This window comes from Rhinoderma darwinii, chromosome 3 (assembly GCF_050947455.1).
Source record: "Rhinoderma darwinii isolate aRhiDar2 chromosome 3, aRhiDar2.hap1, whole genome shotgun sequence".
Taxonomy (NCBI): domain Eukaryota; kingdom Metazoa; phylum Chordata; class Amphibia; order Anura; family Rhinodermatidae; genus Rhinoderma; species Rhinoderma darwinii.
Window position 1 is genome coordinate 127,304,783 of NC_134689.1, and position 20,000 is coordinate 127,324,782.

The following is a 20,000-nucleotide window of genomic DNA, read 5'->3' on the forward strand; positions in this document are numbered from 1 at the left end:
GGCATGTCCCTACACAGTCTCACTCTCTCAGCACTGATTGGGTAGTGTCAGTTTGTTTAGGGACACCCCTCCCCAACTGGTAACACTCATTTGCCAATTTATTCATACATTTCTAGGAGGAATAACAAAAGAACGGCACAACATAGAATTCTAAGGATAGATGCTCCAGAATTGTTTTTATGGGTAATACAATTATTTACTAAAAACAACCACGCAACTCCTATTTTTTTTCCACATAAAGCAATAATACAGGTGGTGATACAAAACTTTGTAATAGGGGGAAAAGGAGGAGGGAGTAGCTGCAGAGGGAGACACAGATGCTCGCTGGAGTTTCTAGTAAGAGTTCTACTGTCTCACTCCAGTGCTGAATTTTTGGCTGCGCTTGTACTACTGCTGTGTAATATCTTCCATCCTGCTGCTTCTTGTACTAAGTGTTTTACTATCTCACTCTAGTGCTGGATTCTAGTAAAACACTTACTAGAAACAGCAGCATCTGTATGTGTCTCTCTCTGACTCACTCCCCTCCCCTGTCCACAGACTTCTATGGGCAGCAGCTGTAACCTGATACCTCAGTAAGTTGATAATTTGTCTTCATCTCTGCCTGACTGAATATGTATTTTACCAGTGAATTGAAAGTGAATGATCAGTGCAGGGGGGAAAGAGGAGGAGTCTAAGGGATTGTAAAAATCCATCTACTTGCATTGAACAGTAAAATTATGCGGATTTGTGCTGCGTATTCCGCAACTCAAACCCGCATCAAATCCTGAACGTGTGAACTGGCCCTAATGTGTGGAGAAAGAGCCTTTTTTTCTGTAATAAGATATACTACAAAGTTTCTTATCACCAATTGTATTATTGATTTATGGGAAAATGTTAATGAAAGGGTTAGGCTCTATTCACACGACAGGGTCCGAGTGTCAGCCGATAAAAACGTCCATGTTGGTCCGTCTTTCTCGGCCGTTTTGCATCCGTTTCCGTACCGGGCCGTGTTTCCGTTTTTAACGGCCGATTTTGACCCGTTTCGCATCCGTTTTTTTCCCTGTCCGTTTTAAAAACTGATGAATTTCATTTGTAAATTTTTTTGACACACACTTCCCACTGTAGATAATCCCACACACTGCCCTCTGTAGATACTGCCACAGCCCCCCTGTAGGTAGTGCCACACAGCCCCCTTGTAGGTAGGGCCACACAGCCCTGAGTAGGTAATGCCACACAGCCCTGAGTAGGTACTGCCACACAGCCCCCCATAGATAGTGCCACTCAGCCCCCCTGTAGATAATGCCACACAGTCCCCCTGTAGGTAATGCCACACAGCCCCCCTGTAGGTAATGCCACACAGCCCCCCTTTAGATAGTGCCACACAGCCCCCCGTAGGTAGTGCCACACAGCCCCCCGTAGGTTGTGCCACACAGCCCCCCATAGGTAGTGCCACACAGCCACCCATAGGTAATGCCACACAGCCCCCTGTAGATAATGCCACGCAGCCCCCTGTAGGTAGTTCTACACAGCACCCCCCCATAGATGGCACCCCCCCATACCTTTCTGTAGATAGCGCCACCGTTCCAGGTGAAGTCTCTGACTTCAATGTCCATATATGTTCAGTGAATTCAGGGACTTCTCCGGAAACGGAAACACCGGCTCAGAAGTCCCTGACGTCACTGTGTCCATATATGGACCGTAAAGTCAAGGACTTCTCCAGGAAGGGAAATACAGGCCGCAATGCCCGGGATTCCGCTTTAGAAGTCAATGACGTCACTGTGTGCATATATGAACAGTGAAGTCAGGGACTTCTCCTGGACCGGACACACCGGCCGCAGCGCCGGGGATCCCGCTTCAGAAGTCCCTGACGTCACTGTGTCCATATGTGGACAGTGACGTCAGGGACTTCTCCTGGAGCGGAAACACCAGCCGCAGCGCCGGAAATTCTGCTTCAGAAGTCCCTGAAGTCACTGTGTCCATATGTGGACAGTGAAGTCAGGGACTTCTCCTGGAGCGGAATCCCCGGCCATAGTGTTGCCGAAGCTGTGGCCGGAGATTGGGGATTCCGGTTTTCCGGGCCGTCAAAAAATCGGTCGTGTGAGTAGCCCCATTTGGGGTCTATTGTTCCTACTGCGGCTGTGTGATGGCCGTTTTATGAACGGCCGTCACACGCCCGGGAAATCCTGTCATGTGAATAGGGCTTTAGGCTCTATTCACACGACAGAGTCCGAGTGTCGGCCGATAAATTGGCCGTTTTAGTCTGTTTTTCTCAGCCGGTTTGCATTCGTTCTGTTCCGGACCGTGTTTCCGTTTTTAACGGCCGATTTTGACCCATTTTCAGTTTTTTTCCCTGTCCGTTTTAAAAACGGATGAATTTCATTTTTAAATTTTTTGCCACATGCTTCCCTCTGTAGATAATGCCACACACTGCCCTCTGTAGATAATGCCACACACTGCCCTCTGTAGATACTGCCACAGCCACCCTGTAGGTAGTGCCACACAGCCCCTCTTCTAGGTAGTGCCACACAGCCCCCCTGTATGTAGTGCCACGCAGCCCCCCTGTAGGTAGTGCCACACAGCCCCCGTGGGTAATGCCACACAGCCCCCTGTAGGTAATGCCACACAGCCCCCCATAGGTAGGGCCACACAGCCCCCGTAGGTGATGCCACAGAGCCCCCGTAGGTAATGCCACACAGCCTGCTGTAGGTAATGCCACACAGCCCCCTGTAGGTAGTTCTACACAGGACTCTTTTACATTGCACCACCCCATATATGGCACCCCCACCTACCTTTCTGTAGATAGCGCCACCATTCCAGGAGAAGTCCCTGACATCACTGTCCATATATGGAGAGTGAAGTCAGGGGCTTCTCCTGGAGCGGAAACACCGGCCACAGCGCCGGGGATCCCGCTTCAGAAGTCCCCGACGTCACTGTGTCTATATATGGACAGTGAAGTCAGGAACTTCTCCTGGAGCGGAAACACCGGCCACAGCGCTGGGGATTCCGCTTCAGAAGTCAATATGTCCATATATGGACAGTGAAGTCAGGGACTTCTCCTGGAGCGGAGACACCGGCCACAGCGCTGGGGATTCCGCTTCAGAAGTCCCTGACGTTACTGTGTCCATATATGGACAGTGAAGTCACGGACTTCTCCTGGAGCAGAATCACAAATCCTTGGCCACAGCGTTGCCAAAGCTGTGGCCGGGGATTGGGGATTCCGCTTCTACATGGAGCAAAAAAATACACTCCACCTCCTCCTCACATGCACTTCGCACTGTGAGGATGAGAGAGCGAGTGACGGAAGACACGGCCGTCACTTGGAACACATCCAAGTGATGGCCGTGTATTACCTGGCCCCATAGACTTCTATGGGAGCCGGCTGGCCTGGAGAAAGGCCGAAAATAGGGCATGTCCCATTTTTTGACGGCCCGGTTTCCCGGGCCATCAAAAAATTGGTTGTGTGAATCGCCCCATTTGGGGTCTATTGTTCCTACTGCGGCCGTGTAATGGACGGAAAACGCTGTCGTGTGAATAGGGCCTTATCCCCAGAGTTTTATATTTTTGTGGCAATGTCCTTTGTAGTGTAATGTAAGTGTATTTTACAATAAGTTAGTTACAAGGTTCGGATAGCACTAGGTAATGGTGTGGGTGCATGAGTAGGGGCCCAACCCGATCCAGTAAAGAAACGAAGTACTATGCACACCAATATGGAAGTATTTATCCAAGTAATTAATTAATTTATTTGTAGCCAGTGACAGTGCGTGCGATGTTTCGGTTAAAACATTGACCTTCCTCAGGCACTTTAGTCAATGCTGGTCCTGCATGGCTGGCGCTGTAAGATTGGCGGGTAACCATTAGCCCCGATACCCCTGAAGACGCAGCATCTGCAGTGAAACATGTCAGGGGGGCTCTTTTGAAATTTTAACTTGTTACTGCTGATCTCTGATACTGCTGATCTCTGATACTGACTTTGACCTTGGTCAGAGTGCAGCGTGCTGCAGCCGCTGACACTTTGAATCTTGCTACTGGCACACAATGCACTATGCTGGTTACTATCAGCAGTGAACATAACTTTTAATTTCTATGTAGTGTGTCTTTGCTATTATAGCCTAATAAAAATGTGTTATTTTATCTTGCTTGTAGTTGTTAAAAAGGGACTTTTGCCGGCAGGCAAATATTTCTATTGATTGTTAATTAGCCCACCAACTATCTGGGTCTTGCTTCCATTATTATTCTTGTGGAGGCTGACGCTGCCATGTCGGGCATCCTATTTTCTTCTCCGTATGTTGCGACTTTCAGATTTCTGAAGTCGGTGGGGGGTTCTGGGGATTGGCGCCAGGCGTTGCGTGACAGCCGGCGCCTAATGTTACTTCTGGTGCTACCGGATGTCAGGATAGGGAAAAGTATTTCTGTTTTTTTAAAAAGGTGCTTGACAGCCAGGCGCGTTATAAATTGCCCATGGGGAAAATTTAGCTAGCCGTTCGTTGTGGAGAACTGCATCCCCCCTGGCAACCTGAAACATGTCTAAAACAAAAGAGGCTGTTCGCGCCAGCCCATCTGAACTTATCAGAGGCTCCAATCCTGTACAACCCTGTGGGGAGATGGGATTTCTGCCTAAATGGGTGAGTTGTATCTTTGTTTACCTAAAGTTTCCCTTGGGTCCTAGTTTTATTTATTTCATGCCACAAGGGGTTTTAAGAAAATTACCAAGACGAAGCAAAGAGAGTGTGGGATCTGTAGAAAGTCTTTAGTTTATTCTTAACAGAAGCCACTTTGCCAGACTTTCCTTGACAGAGTACTGGCAGATCAGTCACCCTCTTTAATAAATACATTAAGCAGATTATCAAATCTCTCATCCTGGGACTTCTGCAGGGCTATCCAGAGATCCTGAGCTTAGTAGCTCTGAGGATGTTATTCCTTTTATTCAAGAAGAATGAGAAATTTCTTCTGATTACGATTCATCCTCTGAAGAGGATTGTAACATCTATGGCCGCAGATCGTCGTCCTGACTTACCACCTGACGGCCGCGGCCATGGACTTGTGAGTGTCGTGCGTCATCTCCCTCCCGGGAGACGCCGGAACTCACTCCTGCATCAAGGTACTGGCCCCTGCAGGGTGCGCGTGCTCGGCCTTAAAGGGCCAGTACGCGCACATGCAAAATATCTGCAAATTAGCCAAGAATGCCTATGGACTATAAAAAGGGCTATGCCCTTCCATTGATTGCCTGGGCGTTGTTGTGTTACCCTAGTCTGTCTTTGCAAATGGTCCCTTAGTGTTTCCCAGTTCCCAGTGTTCGGTTCCTGCTTCCAGTACCCCGTATCCTGTGCTACCGTGCCCCTGTGCCTTAAAGTGTTGGAGTCGTGTTGTACTCTCTGCTGCATCTGCTGTGTTGCAACCCGCCTGGTGCCTGCCTACTGCCAGAGCCTCATCTCAGCCTGAAACCACCGCTACTGTCTACGTTGCCTCAGGTACCCTTTCCAAAACTATAGACATTGCCTATACCTGTTTGGCCAGCTGCTATCCCGCTATGCGGTACGGTCTAGTGGGTCCACACCGCGCACCGTGACAAGGATTTGGCAGGGAAAGCCTGATTTCCTGCAGAGAATGCTGAACTTTTATTAAAGGCAGTTAGAGCCACCATGAATCTGGACGAGATGAAATAGGCCAGATCGGTGTTAGACCAAATGTTTGAAGGTCTAGCTCCTAGATGGCATGGAGTATTTCCGGTGTATAAAAATATTCAAAGTCTTATTAAAAGGGAATGAAAGAACCCAGATAGGATTTTTTATTTTGTCCCTACAGTTCTAAAAATGAAATCCTTTTGATGAAGAGGACTGTGCTAATTAGGATAGGATCACTAAGATTGGATCCACCAGTGGCCAAAATGTTGAAAAAATTCTCCTACCTGTTGAAGATTTGGGTTGTCTGGCAGACCCTATAGATAAAAGAGCCAAATTACAGCTTAAAAATACCTGGGAATCTGCTCTAGCTAGCCTTAAACCTAATAAAGCAGCCACCTGTGTGGCTAGGACCCTACAAATCTGAAATAACCAGCTTGAGGTTCACCTTAAGGAGAAGACCCCCAAAGAGCAAATCCTAGCTTTTCTTCCCACCTTTTCTAAAGTGACTTATTTTTTGGCTGATGTATCAGCTGATACAGTTAGATTTGGCTAAAATCTTATGAGGGTGATCAGAGTTAAAAGTAGGTTGTGTGCTATCCCCTGCATTGGTAACCTCCATTGTGGTCCTACCTTAGATAACATTTTGGATAAGGCTTAGGATACGAAGAAGGATTTCACAATTCACCAGGTGCTCAGCCTTTTCGTAAGAATCAAACTTTTTTAAGAAAGCCAAAAAATAGTGAGTTTGAGGGGAAAAGGAATACATTTCCGAGGAAATAAAGAGGGTTGGCAGTGATGCCAGAGGCCTGGGGAGATACATACTGATTTCAATGAAAGTTCTTACCCTGGCTCACAAGGAAGAGAAAGGAAAGTTTCTTCACCATTATTCCTGGTAAAGAAACCGAACGTCCCTTTCAGAGCTTTTATCAATTTGAAACTTCTAAACAAATCCCTAACATACAAGAAGTTCAGAATGGAGACCATAGCCTCCACAGTAATTGTACCATTTCAGGGTTGTGTGATGGCTACTCAGGACTTGGATAACGCTTTACTATCACATGCCAATTCATCTGTTCTCCCAGAGATTAGTGAGGTTAGCAGTATTGCTAGACGTTCCCCTGATTCACTCACAGTACCGGGCCCTTAAAGTTGGGGTCTCCCAGGCCCCCAGAATTTTTATACAATTGATCGCATAGATTGGGGCATATGTGAGGTCTACATCCTGTTAATACCATATTTGGATGATTTTCTGATTGTGCCTTCCTCTCATCAGCGTCTGACATGCAGCCTTCAATTTCTTTGTTCCACGTTAACCGACCTAGGCTGAAACCTAAATTGGAAGAAATCTGTACCAACTCTTTCTATAGTTTGTGCCTTTCTGGGAATTCAGATGGATTCATCTTGGCAGAGATCTTTCCTTCCTACTTTAATGATGCAGGTGTTGAAGAACAAAGTATTAGATCTTTTTCTATCCTACAGATGCTCTTTCAGGGAAGCATTGTCAGTCTTTGGTCTAATGACCTCAGCAATGCCAGCAGTGAAGAAAGAAACAAGAAAGTCTCTTTTGGACCCATCTAAGGACACTAAAATCTGGGTTTCCCTGGGTTCACCAGGATCCCTTTTTGTCTAGCCTCAGATGTCAGCCCTTGGGTTTGGGTGCCACATTCAGGGATAACCTAGCAGCGTCGTTGGGATGAAAGAAACTAGCCAGATATATTTGAATTTCAAAGAACTATTAGCAATTGGTTTAGCAATCAGAGCTGAAGGTCCTTCACTAGAGGGAAGACACGTGAAAATATACTCAGACAACACAATAGCGGTGGCATACATCAACCACCGGGGGGGGGGGGGGGGCAAGGTCCCACTTTCTAATCTTTTAGCAGACATTTTTGTTTGGGCAAAAGCTCATGTCCTCAGTCTATCGGCAGTACATCTGAGATGGCAGGACTAGGTAGCAGACTATTTCAGTCTCACCAGGGTGAGCCAGGGAGAGTGTTGACGGAGCAATCATAGTTTAGCTATAATAGTCAGCAGATGGGGTTCTCACACAATAGAAGTTTTTGCCACCAGAAAGAACAGGAAGGTAGATCCCTCTGGATCTTCCGTTGGCAGTAGATGCCTTAGCCTAGAATTGAACTCTGGAGTTTGGTTACTCCCTTCCTTATATCTTGTCCCCAGAGTAATAAAAATTATAAGGGAAGAAGGAGCAGCAATTATCCTATTTGTCAATTGTTCGGTAGACCAATCAATGGTTCTCACTGTGATTAAGAACTTATTTCAGGGTCCCCTGGTCCATCCTCATTTACTCCACAAACATCTTAGGGAATGGAATTTGAGAGGAAGATCCTATCTAGAAGAGGACTGTCAGAGAAAGTAGTTTCCACATTGCTGGCTCATAAAAAGAAAGTCCCTTCTAAAATTTATCTAAAATGTTTGGAAAGGCTTTAGCAACTTTGCGAGAGTAGAACCAGACCCTCTGGGGCCCCAGACAACCCTTTAATTCTGGATTTTCGTCATACACATTTAGATAACTATCTAAGACAACCTCCTAAGACAGCCTCCTTGTCATAGCCTCCTATCGGATTCCATCGGAATCCTATTTCAGTGGCACTTCTGGTTGGAGTGCAACTTCCGGCAGGAGGTGATGCTGTGGATCCAGGGAGGAGTGTTCCCTGGTGGCCAGCGCACCACAGCCGCTGGCCTGTCTTAGCCAGCCCTCACCCTATTTAGCCTGGAAACAAGGATGGCTACTTCCCCAGAAATCGTCCAACGACATCTGAACCATGCAGCTGGGCACGCTCCCCGCTCTAATGCGTCCAGATCTTCCAGTCCAGTACAACTCGGAGGATAGGGGTGATTGTCCTCTTCAATTGGTAGGACTATATTGTTTTTAATTATAGTTTCTACCGCCTGATGGATCCCATAAAAACAACACCCCCTAACAAATTGCGCAATCGCTGTTATGCCCATTTCACCCCACAAATATTTAATTTTTTTCAGTTTCCCAGTACATTATGTTGTACAATAAATGGTGCCATAAAAAAACTACAATTTGTCCCGCAAAAAACAAGCCCGCATATGGGTACGACGACGAAAAAAATAAAACAGTTATGGCTTTTGGAAGGCGGGGAGGAAAAAACTAAAATGAAAAAAAAAACGAAGATTGGCCATGTCCTTAACCCCTTAATGCATTATCACGTAGCTGTACGTGATAAGGGTTAAGGGGAAGTATGGAGCGCGCTCACAGGCTGAGCGCGCTCCATACACAGTGAGTGACAGCTGTGTAATACAGCCGACACCTCACTGCAACGGGTGAAATCAAAGATCACTTTGATTTCGCCCGTTTAACACCAAAAATGTAGCGGTCAATCGTGACCGTAGCATTTAAGTTGTTAGAATCAATGGGGGCGCCCCCTGAAACATGCCGTCAGCACGATCGGCTGTTTACAATGGTTATGGCGCCTAATAAAGGGCACCAGGTCTGCCATCTTTGTACTCCGGCAGGGCTTCAAAGGAGACTGTCAGAATCACAATATACCTCAATACATTAGTATTGCAATATATCATTCAAGTGATCCAACGATCGCTGCTTCAAGTCCCCCCTTAAAAGTAAAAAACAGTTAAAGTTCCACAGGACATGTCATAAATGTCACATGCAGGTCCCACCTCTGGGACCCGCACCTATCCCTAGAACGGGGCCCCCTAAACCCCAGTGGGTGAGCCCGCTCCAAACATCACCCCCGCACGACGACGGGCTATTACGACGTTTTGAACGTAGGGTTTAAAAAATGTGAACTGCAGGTCCGCTTCAGTTCATACATTTTCCGCAGCGTGAAGGTTGAGATTTTTAAAATCTCATTCACTTTGTTGCTACTGTAATATGGCAGAAAATCGGGATGGAAAATCTGCAGCAATTGCGCTTCATCTGAACTTAGCCCTTCGATTGTAGAAAGGGTGAAATCCGCAGCAACGCTACGGTAATGCTGCAGAAAATCCACAACAAATCCGCTATTTCTGTGGGTAACCCTAGGTCGCTATATCGCTATGTGCTGTTCTAATGAATGGGGAGAAGTGTATGACGCTGATTGGTCACTGATTGGTCAGCGTCATACACTTCTCTCCACAACGCTCACTTGGTCAAAAAGTAAAACACGCCCAGTTGTCCATTAAAGAAACTCATTAGCATAAAGCTAAAATAGGTCAAAAATGATTGTTTTTCTAAATAAAAAACACTGCTGTAATCTACATTACAGCGCCGATCACATTATGTACAAGGTAGGCCACTTATAATGTGGTGACAGAGCCTCTTTAAGTATTACACAGTGCCCATTCAAATCAATGTAGTTCAAGATAGGTCCTCCACAGCAAGAGACACTCTTTGTAACTGCTTTCTATTCTTGCCAAAAGATGAGGATTCTGAACAGAGGATCCCCCACTATCATGTCAGAATAACTTAATAGGATAATATGAAAATGGGTTTTATAAACTAAACAACCCCTTTTATCTATGGGGCTATTCACATGGACGTATAAAATAAGTGTTGATTTTAAAAATGCAGCATGGACTATTTTTATCTATTTGCAGATGGAAAACGCTCATTAAGGACCCTTTTACATTAGCGTTCGGTTTCTGCTAATGGATTCCGTCAAACCTTTCCGTAGGTGGAACCCTCTAATGGAAAGGCAAACGGAAACCATAGCTTCCGTTTCTATTACTATTGATTTCAATGGTAATGCTTCCGTTGCTAATGGTTTCCGTTTGTCTTCGTTCCGTAAGGTTTTTGTTTTTTGGACGGAATCAATAGCACAGTTTAAAAAAGCGGAAACCGTACGGAACGGAGACAAACTGAAACCATTAGCAACGGAAGCATTACTATTGAAATCAATAGTAATAGAAACGGAAGCTATGGTTTCCGTTTGCCTTTCCGTTAATGGGTTCCTCCGACGGAAAGGTCTGACGTAACCCATCAACGGAAACCGAACGGTGATGTGAACACACCCTAAAGTCTATGGAGAATGTCCAAAATAAAGAAGCATCTGCATGTTATCCGTATTGCATCTATTTCAATGGGACTGTATTTACAAATACACTCAGAACTTTTGAGGCAGATTTTGAAATGGCAGCGTATTTTGAAGTTTTTTTTTTGCCATGTTTTGTAGCTGTATGAATCTAATGCAAAAACCGCAGGCAGTTTTCGGTCAAATAATGCAGCAAAAAACGCTCTTGACGAGCTTTGCAAATTTTTTTCTGCCTCCTGTTGATTTGAATGGAAGTTTATAGGCGGAATCCGCTCCAAGAAAGAGCATGCCACTTTTTTTTTCTGTGAGCGGCCAAAAGCAGCTCTGCCTCCCATTGAAATTCACGTGATTCCGACAGGGTTTCTGCGTCAAAATCAGTGCCAAAAAACACTGTGTAAATTGACCCTTAATGTTTCTATAACTGATTCTGTAAAAAAAAAAAAACATGGTCCGCATTGTCACATTTTTAGCCCCCTCCTTGTATTTGTTTGATCTTGTTAATGTAGAAATTGTATAGTATATACAGACAAAACATTTTGTACCACGTAGGAGGAAACATGTTGGAGAATCTAAAATATTGAACCCTACAAATTATTAAAAACTTTATACTTGATTTATTTCTGCATAAATATCAGATATTGAAGCCATGGCCCCTGGGAGAAAGTCCGTAAAATCAGCAAAGGTGGTTCAAAATGACAAAGTACACCCATATAAACTTCAAGATGTAGAACAGAAAAATCTTAGTGGATCAGATGAAGACATCTTAGAAGGTATGTAACTGCATGGTAATGGTCTATGGAGGTGGCAGTGAATTCTGTTGTGTCCCTAGTTTTCAAACTCTTGTATACAAATAGAAATATACAGTTCCTTTGCAAAAGTATTTACCCCTCTTGGTGTTTTTTCTGTTTTGTTGCATTACAACCCGGAATTAAAATGGATTTTATGCAATGGACCTGACAAGAGTCTAAATTGTTAAGTGTAATGGAAAAATACCTTGTTTAAACAAAAAGAAACCTGAAAAGTTGTGAGTTCATGTGTTTTCCACATCTTTGCTAAGACTTAGAGGGTTATAATTAATCTAGCAATAAATTATGTATAATTGATAGAGAAAGGTTGAACTTAAAGGGGTTGTCCACGTTCAGATAATGAATGTTCTTTTTTTTGTATATTTAGAAGATATACAATTTATCAATACACTTTCTGTATTAATTCCTCACAGTTCTCAATATGCTTATTGTCACTCAGTAGGAACATTCATTATTTACTTCCAGGGGATAAAATTCTGTCCATGTTCATGTGATGACCACACAGGTGCTGGGATCGTTAGAAGACAACTGGGATACACATACTATAACTGTAACGAGCCATCCGCCTGTGTGTCCATCACATGACCGTGGACCGAATTTTATCCAATGAAAGTAAACCATGAATGTTCCTACTGAATAACAACATTAAGAGATCTTGAAAACCGTGAGGAATTAACACAGAAAGTATATTGGCAAATTGAAGAACTTTTAATTATACAAAAAATAACATTAATTTGCTGAAACCGGACAACCCTTTTAATGGATTTGTGTCTTTTTTCAACTTACATAACTATGAAGTCCGTAAATAAGGTCTGGTCAAACGAATTTTTGAATAAGGTCCCACTGTGTGAAATCAATGTATCACATGATCGTATCACATGATCGTATCACATGATCGTATCACATGATGTCAGTATAAATACACCTCTTTTGAAAGGCCCCTGAGTCTGCAACAACAGCAAGAAAGCAACATCAAGACCAAAGAACACTCCAAACAGATCAGAGACAAGTTGTGAGGAGGTATAGATCAGGGTTGGGTTCTAAAAAATTGCTCAAATTTTGAACATCCCATGGAGAATCTTTAAATCCATTACATCAAAATGAAAAATAATATGGCCTAACTAAAAACCTGACCAGAGAAGGCCGCCCTCCAAAACTCAGAGACTGGGCAAAGATGGCAATAATCAGAGTTTCAACAAAGACGCCAACGATAACACTGAAGGAGCTTCAAAGTTCCACAGCAGAGACGGAACTATCTGTCCATAGGAGCACTATAAGCCGCACACACCACAGAGTGGGCCTTTATGGAAGAATGGACAGAAAAAACCCAAGAAAAACATAATGAAAAAACTTTTGAAGTTTGCCTAACTGCATGTGGCAGACTCCCCAAACACACAGAAGAAGGTATTACCAACACTTACCTTTACCCCAAGAAAACACTATAGCGACAGTGAAGCATGGTACTGGCAGCATCATGCTGTGGGGATGCTTTGCATCAGCAGGGACTGGAAAACGATTAGGGTAGGAACACACATGGCATATTCAGGGCGGCTGCACTGCGTCAAGCTGCGCAGCGTATCCGGCCTGAACACCACAGGGAATGCTGTCCGAAAACCCGCACAACGCTGTGGTGCGTTTTTTAGTGCGGAAATTCTGCTGCTTAAATTATCGCACATACTTACCCCCTCCCTCCTCTGACGTCCGCTCCAACCTCCCTGGATGACGTTGCAGACCATGTGTCCGCCACATGGCCTGCTACGTCATCCAGGGAGGCTTGACTGGAGAAAATGCAGGGAATGCTGGGTAAGTATAACTTTATTATTTTTTATTCTTACTTGCGATTTTTGCGGCGGAGTCGCTGTGATTCCACCGCAAATATCGCAACACACCACTCTGTTGCGGGTTCAATGGGAAAACCCGCAACAGAAGAGCAGCGATTCTGCAGCATTAATTGACATGCTGCGGTTGAAGAAAACGCACCACAGGTGCATTTTTTTTCCGGCTGCGTTTTTCCACATTGTGGGGACGAGATTTGTTGAAATCTCACCCTCACTGCTGCTACTGTAATACGCTGCGGATTTTCCGCAAATAATCCTTTGCGGAAAATCCGCAGTGTTTACGCCGTGTGTGTTCGTACCCTTATAGTGGAAATCTACAATAGCTCGCAGCTGGCGTACATTTTCCTTAGTGCGCACAAGCAGCCAAAGATGCGTCAACACATGCACCTCTTAATAAAATTGTCGCATCCTACTCTAATAGCTTTCAGTCTAAGGGTCAGTTCACACGTTGCGTAAATACTGCGTTTTTTTCACAGTGGAATTCCTTGTGGAAAATTATGCAGCAAATACAGTAGTAGCATAGTGGATGAGATAAAACCAATCTCATCCACGCGCTGCGTAAATACTGAGCGGAAAAAACGCTCAAAAATGTACACCTGCGGTGCGAAATTTTATTCTTCAACATGTCAATTGTATTTGCGTAAACGCTGCTTTTTTGTTGCGGGATTTCCCCATTGAATTCAATGGGGAGGTAAAACCTGCAACAAATAGCAGTTTTTGCGATTCCGCCTCAAAAAACGCAACTCAGATAAAAACAAACTCACACTTACCCAGAAGTCTGTGTTCCTCCCTCCAGTGCGGCTTCCTGGGATGATGCTTCATCCCAAGCGACCTCTGCAGCCAATCACAGGCTGTAGTGGCGGTCACTTAGGATGAAACATCAATCCAGGAGGCCAGCCTGGATGAATTCAGGGGGCCGGCCTCCTGGGATGACTCTTCATCCCATGTGACTGCTGCTGCACTCGATCACAGGTTAGTAGGCCGGCTAAGTGCTGCAGTTTTCCCCAGGGGACATTCCAGGCGAAAAGCTGCACCACAGTTTGGTGCGGCTTTTCGCCCGGAATTCCCTGCGGTGTACAAGGCGGATACGTTGCGTGCTTTTACACAGCGTATCCGCCCCGTGTATGAAACGCCACTCTTCGTTTCAATATTTTTTATTGGTATTTGCAAGAAAACAAAAGAACAGTATTGCATACAAACATTGCAATTTCATCATAACCGCAGTAACATCTCTGTAAAAAGGAAAGTGCTAAAATAGTTGTGATTTAACCCCTTAATGACCAGCCTATTTTAAACCTTAATGACCAAGCCATTTTTTACGTTTTTCCATTGTCGCATTCCAAGAGCTATAACCTTTTTAATTTTGCGTCGACATAGCTGTATAAGGTCTTGTTTTTTGCGGGACAAGTTGTACTTTTCAATAGCACCATTTTGGGGGACATATTATTTATTGATTAACTTTTATTAACTTTTTTTTGGGGGGGAATAGAAAAAAACCTGAAATTTCGCCACTCTTTTTCGCGTCTTAAATCAACGGCGTTTACCGTGTGATATAAATAACATAACTTTATTCAGCGGGTTGTTACGATTGCAACGATACCAAATTTGTATCGTTTTTGTATGTTTTACTACTTTTACACAGTAAAAACGCTTTTTTTTCAAACTTATTTGTTTTTGTGTCTCCATATTTGAAGAGCCGTAACGTTTTTATTTTTTCGCCGATGCGGTTGTGTGAGGGCTTTTTTTTTTGCGGAAAGACTTGTGGTTTTTATTGGTACCATTTTGGAGTAGATGCGACTTTTTGATCACTTTTTATCACATTTTTTTAAAGTCAGGATTCACAAAAAACAGCAATTTTTCCATAGTTTTTATGACATTTTTTACGCCGTTCACCGTGCGGGTTAAATAATGTAATACATTTATAGTCGGGGTCGTTACGGACGCGGCGATACCAAATATGTGTAACTTTTTTACTTTATTTTGTTTTTTTAATAGTAAAAGCTGGGTTTTTCATTTTTTTTCAATTTTTTTTTTCAATTAACTTTATTAAACTTTTTTTGTAAACTTTTTTACTAGTCCCATTAGGGGACTTCAATATGCGATTCTGCGATCGCTATTATAATACACTGCAATACTTTTGTATTGCAGTGTATTACTGCCTGTCCGTTTAAAACGGACAGGCACCTGCTAGGTCATGCCTCCGGCATGATCTAGCAGGCATTCGCTCCAGGCAGACCTGGGGGCCTTTATTATGCCCCCGACTGCCATTGGAGACACAGACACTCGGCGATCGTATTGCCGGGCGTCAGTGTGAGAGAGAGGGAGCTCCCTCCCTCTCTCCAAAACCACTCAGATGCGGTGCACGCTATTGCGCACCGCATCTGAAGGGTTAAACGGGTGAGATCGATACTAATATCGATCTCACTCGGCAGAGCAGGGACGCCCCCAGCCCTCAGCTGCCTCTAGCAGCTGAGAGCAGGGAGATTTGACGCTCCCTGCTCTGTTTACTTTATCCTGATGCAGTGCCGTAAAAAGGCATATGCATCAGAATAAAGCCCGTTAGTGGCCGCCGTTAAAAGGCGTATTGGCGGTCACTAACGGGTTAAGAGACGTCATAGTAACACAACAAAGAGTAAGGAACGAACAAAAATAAATCATATATATAATCACAAAGTTAGTTTTAAGGCTAATCGTTGGTATGTACGAGGGGATTCTACTTGAAGCTAGTGGATATATATGTCATCATGCCACCAATCTGAAATCTGTGCAACAAGAGTGGCAATATAGTAACTATGTATGTCTGGGACACTCAGGCCACACATCTTTTTGTCACGAGTAAGTATGTTCCGGGATATTTTGGGTTTGCAACCTGACCAAATAAATCGGGAGAGGGTTTTTTGGGCTGAAAGGAAATATTTGGAAGGTAGGCTAATTGGGAGGGTGCGTAACAAGTATAGTAGCCTTGTCAGAAAAAGCATTTTGTATGCAGCTATTCGCCCTAGCCATGATGTTTCATACTGAAGGAGTCTTTCAGATTCTAAATGTATGAACTGAAGAAGGGGTTCATAATTAGCTTTATAAAGGTCACAGAAGGAGGATGTTATGGTGATACCTAAGTATTGAATACCGTCCAGTCTCCAGTCAAAGGGGTATTTAGTTTTTAGGAAATAAAGTCTGTCGGAGTCTAAGTGTAGAGAATTAATAACATCCATGACCGAAGCAAACGAAATTTCCGGTTGGGATAGAGAGAGAATATCATCCGCGTACAATGAAATAGCATGTGTTCTATGTCCAATTTTTATGCCATGAACTGAGCTATGCATTTTAATATGTTGGGCCAGTGGTTCCATAGAAAGGATAAATATTATTGGAGACAAAGTGCAGCCCTGGCGTGTGCCATTAGTTATGTTAAAGTCATTAGAGAGGACATCATTGGTGTACACCTTAGCCGATGGGGCAGAGTAAAGAGCCTGAATGGCGTTCAAGATGTTACGATCAAAACCCATTTTTTGGAGGGTCGAAAAAGCGTATGACCAATTAATGCGGTCAAACGCCTTCTCTACTTCAGTGTTGCTGGAACTTTGGATGTTTTGATAGAGTGTAGTAAATTCAAGACACATCGGGTATTGTCAGACGCTTGTCGACCTTTAATGAAGCCTACCTGATCTCTGCTTATCAAAGTGGATAATATAGGGGTAAGCCTATTGACAATCAACTTTGCATATAGTTTTAGTTATTGATTAACTTTTATTAACTTTCTTTGGGGGGAATAGAAAAAAAACAGATTTCGCCACTCTTTTTTGCGTCTTAAATCTACGCCGTTTACCGTGTGGTATGAATAACACTAAGTTTATTCAGCGTGTTGCTACGATTGCAATGTTACCAAATTTGTATAGATTTTGTATATTTTACTACTTTTACACAGTAAAAACACTTTTTTTCAAAATTATTTGTTTTTGTCTCTCCATATTTGAAGAGCCATAACTTTTTTATTTTCCCGCAGATGCAGTTGTATGAGGGTTTTTTTTTTGCGGGACGACTTGTAGTTTTTATTGGTACCATTTTGGAGTAGATGCGACTTTTTGATCCCTTTTTATCAAATTTTTCTTAAGGCAGGATTCAAAGAAAAAAAAGCAATTTTTTCCATTGTATTTTATTTTTTATGGCGTTCACGGTTCGGGTTAAATAATGTAATAGCTTTATAGTCGGGGTCGTTTCGGACGTGGCAATACAAATATGTGTAACTCTTTTACTTTATTTTGTTTTTTTAATACACTGCATTCCAAATTGTTACGCAAATGTTATTTTTCGCTGATTTTCCTAAATGGTCGATGCAAATGACAGTCAGTATAATCTTCAAGCCATCAACCGTTGGAGTATAATGCGAATTTTATTGAACAAATCTTCTAATGATAACAGATTTTTTTTTAGAAGTAAAAAACTCAAAATGCATTGTTTCAAATTATTATGCACAACAGAGATCTAAACATTTTAAAGGTTGTAAAGAGAACTAAAATGGTAATTTTTTAATTTGCAACATCAGAAGGTCATATTTACAGAAATCAAAAGCTCTTTCAATAAAAAAAAACTTAACAGGCCAAGTTACATGTTAACATAGGACCGCTTCTTTGATATCACCTTCCCAATTCTTGCATCCATTGAATTTGTGAGTATTTGGACAGTTTCTGCTTGAATATCTTTGCAGGATGTCAGAATAGCCTCCCAGAGCTTCTGTTTTGATGTGAACTGCCTCCCACCCTCATAGATATTTTGCTTGAGGATGCTCCAAAGGTTCTCAATAGGGTTGAGGTCAGGGGAACATGGGGCCACACCATGAGTTTCTCTCCTTTTATGCCCATAGCAGCCAATGACAGAGAGGTATTCTTTGCAGCATGAGATGGTGCATTGTCATTCATGAAGATAATTTTGCTACGGAAGGCACGGTTCTTCTTTTTGTACCACGGAAGAAAGTGGTCAGTCATAAACTCTACGTACTTTGCAGAGGTCATTTTCACACCGTCAGGGACCCTAAAGGGGCCTACCAGCTCTCTCCCCATGATTCCAGCCCAAAACATGACTCCGCCACCTCCTTGCTGACGTCACAGCCTTGTTGGGACATGGTGGCCATTCACCAACCATCCACTACTCCATCCATCTGGACCATCCAGGGTTGCACGGTACTCATCAGTAAACAACACGGTTTGAAAATTAGTCTTCATGTATTTCTGAGCCCACTGCAACCGTTTCTGCTTGTGAGCATTGTTTTGGGGTGGCCGAATAATAGCTTTATGCACACTTGCAAACCTCTGGAGGATCCTACACCTTGAGGTTCGCGGGACTTCAGAGGCACCATTGGCTTCAAATACCTGTTTGCTGCTTTGCAATGGCATTTTAGCAGCTGCTCTCCTAATCCTATTGATTTGTCTGGCAGATACCTTCCTCATTATGCCTTTATCTGAACGAAACCGTCTGTGCTCTGAATCTTTTCACAGTACGATGATCACGCTTACGTTTTCTTGAAATATCCAATGTTTTCATACCTTGTCCAAGGTATTGCACTATTTCACGCTTTTCGGCAGCAGAGAGATCCTTTTTCTTTCCCATATTGCTTGAAACCTGTGGCCTTCTTAATAATGTGGAACGTCCTTCTTAAGTAGTTTTCCTTTGATTGGGCACACCTGGCAAACTAATTATCACAGGTGTCTGAGATTGATTACAATGATCCAAAGAGCCCTAAGACACAATACCAGCCATGAGTTTAATTGAAAAACTAATAATTAAATGTTTATGACACTTAAATCCAATGTGCATAATAATTTGGAACACGGTGTAGTAAAGCATTTTGTAAGGGGAAAAAGTGGGTTTTTCATACTTTTTTTAAAATTAACTCTATTAAACTTTTTTTTTTACCTTTTTAGTAGTCCCACTAGGGGACTTTAATATGCGATCCTCCGATCTCTTTTATAATACACTGCAATACTTTTGTATTGCAGTATATGGGTATGTTTACACGGCTTAGCAAAATACGTTTGAAAATACGGAGCTGTTTTCAGGCGTAATCAGCTCCTGATTTTCAGACGTTTTTGTAACTACTCGCGTTTTTCGTGGCGTATTTTACGGACGGTATTGGAGCTGTTTTTCAATAGAGTCAATGAAAAACATCTCCAAAAACGTCCCAAGAAGTGACATGCACTTCTTTGACGCGGGCGTCTTTTTACGTGCCGTCTTTTGACAGCGACGCGTAAAATTAAACCTCGTGGGAACAGAACATCGTAACACCCATTGAAAGCAATGGCAAGATGTTTGTAGGCGTAATGGAGCTGTTTTTTCAGGTGTAATTCGAGGTGTAAAACGCCCAAATGACGTCTGAAAACAGTGCGTGTGAACATACCCTATTACTCCTTCCCTCTCTCCAAAACAACTCGGATGCGGCGCTCGTTATTGAGCGCCGCATCTGAGGGGTTAAACGGCTCTCTGCTCTGTTTATTTATTCTGATGCAGCGCCGGGAAAAGGCATATGCATCAGAATAAAGCCCATTAGTGCCCACCGTGAAAAGGCGTATTGGCGGTCACTAACGGGTTAAAGAGAAACGGACTTTGTTGACCATAGCAACAAATCACAGCGCACCTTTCATTTTATATGTTGCTCTTGAAAAATAAAACCTATGATGTGGTTGGCAACAAGGACAGTTTCCCTTTAACACAGGTTTCATAGCCCCGTTTCTTCAAAAACGACGG

The 20,000-nt window shown here is 43.3% G+C and overlaps 1 protein-coding gene across 5 annotated transcripts in view; it reads left to right on the forward strand.

Moving 5' to 3' along the window:
- SYCP3 (synaptonemal complex protein 3) overlaps window positions 1-20,000 on the forward strand; it is a 152,684-nt gene that overhangs the window by 16,036 nt on the left and 116,648 nt on the right. For all 5 annotated transcript variants that reach the window (XM_075856695.1, XM_075856692.1, XM_075856691.1 and 2 more), the window contains exon 2: window positions 11,254-11,388. In XM_075856695.1, coding sequence (XP_075712810.1) covers window positions 11,265-11,388 — 124 coding nt within the window. In that variant the 5' untranslated portion in view covers window positions 11,254-11,264. The remainder of the gene's footprint in view (window positions 1-11,253; window positions 11,389-20,000) is intronic.